At 26.4% G+C, this 8,849-nt stretch overlaps 1 protein-coding gene across 1 annotated transcript; it reads right to left on the bottom strand.

Moving 5' to 3' along the window:
• Positions 1 to 507: 507 nt before the first annotated feature.
• On the bottom strand, positions 508 to 2,669 carry LOC8274529. The gene is made up of 3 exons (XM_015717343.3): positions 1,887 to 2,669; positions 914 to 985; positions 508 to 758 (listed from the first exon to the last, which is right to left on the bottom strand). The coding sequence occupies exons 1-3, from the start codon at positions 2,469 to 2,471 to the stop codon at positions 753 to 755; spliced, it is 663 nt and encodes a 220-aa protein (XP_015572829.1). The 5' UTR covers positions 2,472 to 2,669; the 3' UTR covers positions 508 to 752.
• Positions 2,670 to 8,849: the final 6,180 nt, after the last annotated feature.

Below are 8,849 nucleotides of genomic sequence, written 5' to 3'. Positions count from 1 at the left end.
TAATTTTTTATATAAATTGTTTTTATCAGACCTTATATCGAGATAAAATACTTAATTTTTAAATATATTCTGTATTTTATATTTATTCTCAAATTTAGCATGTAGTCTTAATTTTTAAAAATATTAGCAGTGCATTCTGACATTAAGTTTAATTTTAATGTCTTACGACTTTTCAGCAAAATTTTATCAACGCGGCTACAATTTCGTTAATAAAATAAAAGGATTAGTCAAAAGCAAAGTTGCTAACTTATTCATAAACTACCATTGAAATTAATATTAAAGTACTTACTACAATTAAAATTTTAAAAATTACATGTTAAATATAAAAATAAATACAGTACATAATTTATTTAGTAATTAAGTCGAAAAAAATAATTTTACCTACTTTTTTTTTTTAAAGCAGTGTATAAAACTATAGAAGAAAATTTTTTTTTTTTTTTTTTTGAAAACCAGTTTGGGAAAAGCAAGGGGCAGTTAATTAATATGTGTAACAAATTGACACCCACATTACATTCCAGCACTGCATAACATATAATTAAATAACCATATTTAAGAAAAAAAGAAAAGCAAACAGGCGTAGAAAGTGTAAGTGAAGTTAAAATCTGATCATATATCATATCTGATGCATGTTTCAAGCTTCACACACCCAGCTACCCAGCCCTAGCCTTGTTATATGTACACATGAAGGGTCTATACAAGGACTCCCATTTAGCTTCTCAGCTTTTGCTGCACCACCTTCATGGCCTTAAAGCTCACATCTACATTGTGAAATTGAACACATTTATCAGTTACATGGATAGAGGATATGTAGAAAAGGGCTCAACCAGTAAATCAACCATAGCACAGTAACACCTAGCAGCAGGTGACGGCACAGGATTGAAAGTTTTCAGAGAGTAACTATAACTTTTCTAACCTCAGTCGAACAGTTTTGACGAACAATTGTTTGATTGGTTGTATTTATCAGAATTTCGCATGACATTCTTGCCTGTTTAAGCATCACAAGAAAGAAATAATTATAAAATCAATATAAATATAAAATGTAATTATAAATTTTTAATCATAAATAGTGTTTCTATATTGAGACAAGCGGGGAACCTTCCCTTTGAAATTTCTTGGTGTGATAGCTAATAATATTCATTTTTCCTACTCAAACAGCCATTCTTGTTCCTATATATTAAAATCATCACTGTTAAAATAATCTAAAAGGTACTGTAACTAGTAAGGCTGCTTCCATAACAACTTCTATATATATATATATGATACTCAATTGAGAGAATTGCCCCTTTGACTATTAACAAACCTTTGATTTAATAGAACTTGCTTATGAGAATTCTCTTGTGACTTTTACAAGCATCAAGTAAAGTCTGCTTCTACGTTAATCTATTGATAGCTGTAAAGTGTCAGGCAAGAATATTAATTTTATCTTGTCATATTTTCTGTCTAATTGTAATAAATTACATATGCACTTTCACCCAAAATCTTGCGGCCTTATATAGATCAGTAAGTACAACACTTTTGAGTTACAATTAAGGAAAGAAAAAGTTGAATTTCATATTTTACTTAAATTGAAATATGCATTTATCGTCGGGGTAAGTATTATATCTGTAGCGCGATATGTTGACTAAGTAGATCAACATTTTATTGTCCTCTGTGTGGAGATTTTCACTTTTCTCTTACTGACCTACAATTGAGATTCTAACCATTAATTTTACATTTCTGAAGACAATTAATTAATAATGGTCTAGAGTGATTTTATTACCACTGAGCTAATTTTAATGACTTAGAAATTTCAAGAACAATGACTATCTCTAGCATATCCTACGAATAAGAAAACAATCATATAATATAATAATAGAAAAAAAAAAAAAGAACTTCATGTACATTACCTTCAAAGGCATCCCAAAGAACAAGAACCCAAATTTGCCATCAACCTTAGTAACAGTATCAAACGGCACCTTACCCCTGGCCAAGTCCTCGAGCAAGAACACCACATCAGACAACACTCCTACCCCACTAAACTCCAGCTCAGCATCCACATAAGACGAAGCCAATGCCCTCACGTGACCTTGTCCAGACCTCACGTGCCCTAGCCTCTTCCCTCTATACCTAAGAGCGATGTCGAGATGTGTAAAATCCATAGAATACACATCAACGTTGCGTACTTTTACAGTAACATGCAATGATACGTCAATGTTGATTATGGGCAAAGTGTGGATGTGTAGTTTGTTCAAGCGTAAGCGTACGATCTTGAGAGTAGGATCGGACGGCCAGAAGAGGTAGATGACAGAGATCAGGAGGAAGATAACGCCGGTGACAATGAGTATTCGCCGAGGGGGTAGGCGAATGGTGGGGAAGCGGTGGTGATCAAGAGGTTGTAAAACGACGTAGTTATCGTCGTGCTGGCACGGTATGGGAGTGTAGTAGTGAGAACATTGTTGTTGTTGCTCGAGTTTGGAGATGGGCATAGCCATGGTTTGTGTGTGTGTCTGTGCGAGTGTGTGTGTGCTTGGGAAGAGGAGTAAAGAAGAAGAGATTTTTGGGGAAGGAAAGAGAGGAGAAGGGTGTGAGTTTTGGGGTTTTGTCAATGAATGTTTTTGTTTTCAAGTGGGGAAATTGTAAAGGGAACTTCCTACTCCTTCCTCTTGTTGTTGTGTTTGCTTGTGGAGACAATGTGGGACAGATATTTTAATTTAAGAATATTAAATTTTTGAGATATTATTTTACGATCGATTTAGGTCTCATGAGAAATGTTCTATAAGATAATGCTCTAAATTATTAGATAAAAAAATATTTTTTGTCTCAATCGAGAAACTATCTCTACTCTAACTTAAAATTTTTCTTTCTCTTCTTCTTTTTTATTATAGTTCCATTTTCATGCTAGATGACTAATTTAAATATCAGATGGATGCGTGTTCCGTTCTAGCATTGTCCTTCTCCTTGAGGGTCCAGTTTGGAGACCTTTTACTTCAAACATTATCGACTTACAATCTTAATTAACAGTTGTTATATAAACATAAATAAAATAAATAATTGGAGTACCCATTTTAACTTGATTGCTCATTTTGAATAGGCTGTAAATTGTATACAGTTAATTCAGGATTCAAACTGATTGAGATTTCCTGAATTGAAGTTTATATGAGTAAGAGCCTGTGAACTCTGAATTAACCCTCAAGCTAAACTAATTCAAATTGAAGTCAGTAATAATTATTTAAGCTGAGCTTGAGTTTACGTTTAGCCATATTCAAGGAAAAAAAGAAAAGAAAAGAGGAGGGTTTTTATTTTTTTTTAAGGAAAATTCTTACATATATTTGATATATACACCACAACTAATAGGAGAGTAACACGTATATATGAGTGTTTTACATGATATTGGATAATTGATATATACTTCATCATTTAAAACTAATAGATATGTATCAATCATCTATCGATTTGGTGTATAGACGAAGACATACACTAAGCCTAAGCAAAAAAAAAAAAAAAAATTAATATATATTTCAGCACAAGCTATAACTCATAAAATGTGAAAGAGGTGAACAAGTTCTGAGACAATTTGAAAATTAAAAAATTTCTAAAGTTAAATTGAATTTGAGTATTTTTTTTTAAATTAAATTGTTAAAATCGTATTGTAACATAACAGTTTAAACTGTTCAGATCTTTTAGAATGGTTTGATTTAGAGATTCAGATGAAACAAAACGATTAGGTACGAAATAGGACAACAAAAATTCAAAGGAAATCACTTTTGTTTAATAAAAAATTATATTTTTTCAACTTAAATCATTTGTAACTAATTTGAAATCTATCAAAAAATTTAAATTAATTTAAAAAAAAAAAACTAAAAAGTAGTAATATTACATATTACATATTTATCTTCAACAACTGCATAGTAAAAATGATATATTACATACTCAACTCTAATAAAAAAGTTAAATGGCCAATAAATATTTTCAATTGTAGATATTTTAATTTGATTTTCGATATAATTTCAAATTTTATACTTATTGTTAGCCCTACCCTACATCAACTTTGCCATGATTTATTGTAATTATTCTCTAGTCCAAATTTGTATCCTTTTTATCAATTAAAAGACTGTTGGATTAAATAAAGAAGAAATTACATAGAATATGTTATTTTTTTCTTTTTTTGCTTTTATACGTTGGGATTTAGTTTTTTTTACTTTTATGCTTTTCCTTCTTTTTTTTTTTTCTGTTTACACTAATATGGTGTTATTAGTTTCTTTTATTCCTTTTAACGCTTTTTTAAACTTAATACTCTCTTACTCTATGATTTCTTCTTATAACTTTTCGATTTTTTGATTTTTTCTTATTCTTTTTCTTTTTTTATTTTTCTTTCATTTTTTTTAAAAATTTTCACTATTACTTGAAAATTGATAATTAACTTATTCATGCAAGTAGTTTCTTTTCAGTTTTGGGTTGTGTAACTTTCATTTTTAATCTAATTCACAGATTCTTAGAAATTGAGGTTTTTCTTTTTCTACTACTGGTAAAGACTTGGGCGTTATGGGTAATTTACAACTATATACTCAGTTTTTTCTTATGTTGATCTTCATCACTGGTGAGTATAATTACTATTTCTTTTGTCTTTATCGATTTTGATTAAGTACTAAAAATTTGATTATTTAGTTTGATTTTATCTTTTATAAATTGATACTTTGGTGAATTGAGTTATCAGGACTCCTAATTGGTTTAACATGCTCAAAGAATTTTTGGAGTTCATTCCCTCTGCTATTATTGAAGAGATTAACTTCCTATATATATATATTATTTATTTTGATAATGTAAAATAGTTGATTTAAAACTTTTGATTTTGGATTTGTGTTATTGATGAATGCACTCCAAGTGTTTAATGAAATGCAAAACAATTGCAATAAAAGAAAAGAAAGTGTATGTGTAATTTGAGAGTTTAGAACTCATAAGATAAAAAGAATATAAAATAAAAAAAAATGAGAGAAGGAGACTAAGAGAGAAGTTTGGTCATTTCTTATGGACACTAAGATTTCAACTCCATATTAATGTTTTCTATTTCTGTTTATTTTACTTTATTGTTGTTATTTTTATTTTAGTTATTATAATGATAATGGTAGTAAATACTCATTATCTACTCATAATATACTCGAAGTATACTATATACTGTTAACTCCATTTTTTGTTGTAATTTTAGTTTTTTTCATGTCTGCTTGAAAAACTATTGTTTAGCCAATTCTAATTATTGGTTCAAAACTTAGACAAAACTCTAGTTTTTTTTCTATTCATGTGATATGATCTTGTTAGATCATATTAATTCATGTATAGGACGATTAAAGTTATAGATTTTAAAGAAGCAAAATGTAAATCTTGTTAGATTTTTTTTATTAGATCTTCAAAAAATTAAAACTTATACCTTTGCTATTTTTTGTTATTGTACTTATATATATATATATATATATATATATATATATATATATATATATATATATATATATATATATATATATATATAAATAATTCTTTTTATGGAAAAGATGAGGTGTAACTATGGTTTTTAAACAACAAGCTTACGAACATCAAAATAAACTTACGACTATGTTATTCTCTTATGCAAAATTTAAGAAAAAAAAAACTTATTATAAATTGAATTATGTAGCAAGCTTAAAGAGGTGGATAGCGTTAAGAAGATTTGGAGGAGAAACTTAATGTAATTGTCATATGGTTTTTCTGTTGACGCATTGTACACGATGAACAAATAGTTTTATGATATTATTAATAGGAATGATAGAACTATTGACTTTGATACTAAATAGGTATCATTTTCTCATAGATATATTTTAAGTTGTAATTTTATTTAGTTGAATTTATTATGAATGGTGTATTATTTTTCTTCAGTTTAAATAAGTAAGTATTTTTTTTGTTTATCAAAAGCATTTTTAGATATAAGTATGTTAAATATAAGTTGGACATATTCAGAATATACTACGAAATACCCTATATATACTCAAAATATATTTATAATATATTTTGATGATACCCTTTGTATACTCGAAATAAACTTGGTGTAAACTATATACTTATAATATACTCGGAGTAAACTATATACTATGAAATACACTTTCATCACTTGTGAGTATAATTACCTATTTCTTTTGTCTTTATAAATTTTGATTAAGTGCTAAAACTTTGATTGTTTGGTTTGATTTTGTCTTTTAGAAATGGATACTTTGGTGATTTGAGTTCTCTTTATTATGAAACGGACTCCCAATTGGTTTAACATGCTCAAAGAATTTTTAGAGTTCATTCCCTCTGCTATTATTGAAGAGATTAACTTCCTTTTTTCTATTTTGTTAATAGTTTATATATATATATATAATGCCAAATAGTTGATTTAAAGCTTTTGATTTTGGATTTGTATTATTGATGAATGCATTCCAAGTGTTTGATGAAATGCAAAAAAAATTATACTCGGAGTAATTTATATATTGTTAACTATGAAGTTTATAAAGTTATTGCTTTCTGGTATGCAAAAGTCCGTTACATCAAAGTTTACATATCTTGTATTCTTTTGCCAATATCCATTATGGTGAGAAAAAGTATGAATTATGACCATATTTAAATTTAAAATATATATATAAAAGATGATTTTAAAATTTGAATGGAGAAAATTCGGTAAGAATTAGAGTATTATATATTTAAAAGAAACTTATTATATACTTATTATATACTATTTACTGTATTCATTTAGGTCAATAATAACAATAATAAAAATTATTTGGTTATTTTCAGACATGCATTTTGTAAAACATCTAAATTGCAATATTTGATTCTATAAAACAATTATATTTTTATAATTTGATAATTTTGAGTTTAATTTATGATTTTAAGTTCATGAAATATAATGAGAAAAATTCAATAAGAATCAAGTATTATATATCTGAAATATACTCGTTGTATACTTAATATATATATTGTTTACTATATATCTTAAAATTTCAAATCAGTAAAGAGAAGCATATGACTCATGAATAAAAGAAAAAAAATACAAATACTTATTTGTTTTTAATTTTCTAATTTGTTTAATATTTTTCTTGAATAAAAATAATACATAAAAAGTTTAAGCTAATTAATTTTCGTTATTCTATTAAAACTCACTCAAGTAATAATAAACAATATTGTTATTGACTTTTATTTTATGTTTTATTTTTCCATTTTCACATAATCAAGAACATGACAAAAAGATATTAATGAGAGAAAATAAAAAGAAAAGTTCATTAATACCTTAAAATAAATTCATTATATACTTAATGAAACCAAAACCTGAATGAAGAAAATTTAATGAAAGTCAGAGTATCATATACCTGAATTAACTTAATTGTATACTTAATCCAATGCCCTTTACATCAAAGTTTATGTACCAAATATTTTCTTCACAGTGTCCATTGTGGTAAGAAAAATAAGTATTGTTGTTATGTATGTAGATGAGGAAAAAATGTAAAAGATTATTTTATAATCAGTAATAGTCGTAATATAATATACTTGAAATATACTAGTTATATATTCATTATATACATTTTACTGTTTACTTTTAAATATGTTTTATATACTTATTGTTAATATATACATATTTTATACATGCATATACTCATTAATTCTAAATATATAAATTTTGTAATATATATATATATATGAATAAAAGATTATTTAAACATTAATTTTCTACAATTTCATAATAAATATTTAGTACCTGCCTCTATATAGTCATGATATACTTTTTACTGTATATTATTATTTTTCTAATATATACTTATTATCTTATGTTTTCTCTTCAGTATCCATTGTGGTGAAGATACATGAGTGTTGTGTCTATATTTAAATAAAAAATATATAAAATATGATTTTACAATTTAAATAAAGAAACTTAGTAAAAATCAGAGTATCATATACCTAAAATAAACTCATTATATACTCAATAAATACTATTTACTGTATTCGTTTGGGTCAATAATAATAATACCACTTTATACATACTATTTATTGTATTCGTTTTGGTCAATAATAATAATACCACTTCATATAAATATTTTGTCAAACATCTAAACTGTAATGTCTGATTCAACAAAATCAATTTCTAAACTGCAATATCTGATTCAAAAAAAAATCAATTACATTTCAATATGATTCTCATCTAAAAAAAAAGGAAATTAATACAAAAACTAAAGCTAAAGAATAATAGAAAAGAAAACATAAATCATATTTTCTTGTTTACAAAAAAATCTCTACCAATGCCTCAAGCAATTCTCAACAACAATAAAAATAATAGTACAATTTAGATTCTTTAAAATCGATCTAAACTCAAGTTACTTTAGCTATTTGACTCTTCTTCTTCTTTTTTTTCTAAAAGAAAATCTTTAGCCATCAAAATTCATTTTCCATCACCATAAATCAAAATTAAATATTCAAATATAACAAAATAATACAACAAATAAGAAAAAGCTTAGAAATGACAATGGCGATGGCCCTTCGTAAACTCTCTTCTTCCACTGACATGTCTATTTGTCTTTATCTTCAATGCTATTTCTCTGTATTACATAGTTCTTTTCTTTTATGCTACTTCTCTCTATTACATATTATTTCCTGTAGATTTTTTGAGATTTTGGTGTGATGATTTTATTTGAATTAGTTGCTGTAATTTTTTGACTTTGGGATCTGTTGTTTTTAGTAAAACGCAGTGTTTTTATATGGGTTGTATAGAAGTTTATTTGTAAGATTTTGAAAATGGAAGTACAAAAGTTAGATACTTTTTATGTTTAGACATTCCTATAAATAAAAGGCCCAAAGACCTGAACAGCTACAAAAAA

Source organism: Ricinus communis, chromosome 8 (genome assembly GCF_019578655.1).
Source record: "Ricinus communis isolate WT05 ecotype wild-type chromosome 8, ASM1957865v1, whole genome shotgun sequence".
NCBI lineage: Eukaryota > Viridiplantae > Streptophyta > Magnoliopsida > Malpighiales > Euphorbiaceae > Ricinus > Ricinus communis.
The sequence above is the reverse complement of the archived record's forward strand: the minus strand, read 5'-3'. Positions and strand labels throughout refer to the sequence as shown.

Excerpts from the sequence above, each read along its gene's own strand:
- LOC8274529 (XM_015717343.3), bottom strand. The coding sequence starts at position 2,471 with ATGGCTATGCCCATCTCCAAACTCGAGCAACAACAACAATGTTCTCAC. Across the intron at positions 986-1,886 it reads TCTTTGGGATGCCTTTGAAG|GCAAGAATGTCATGCGAAAT; the intron begins GTAATGTACATG and ends ATGCTTAAACAG.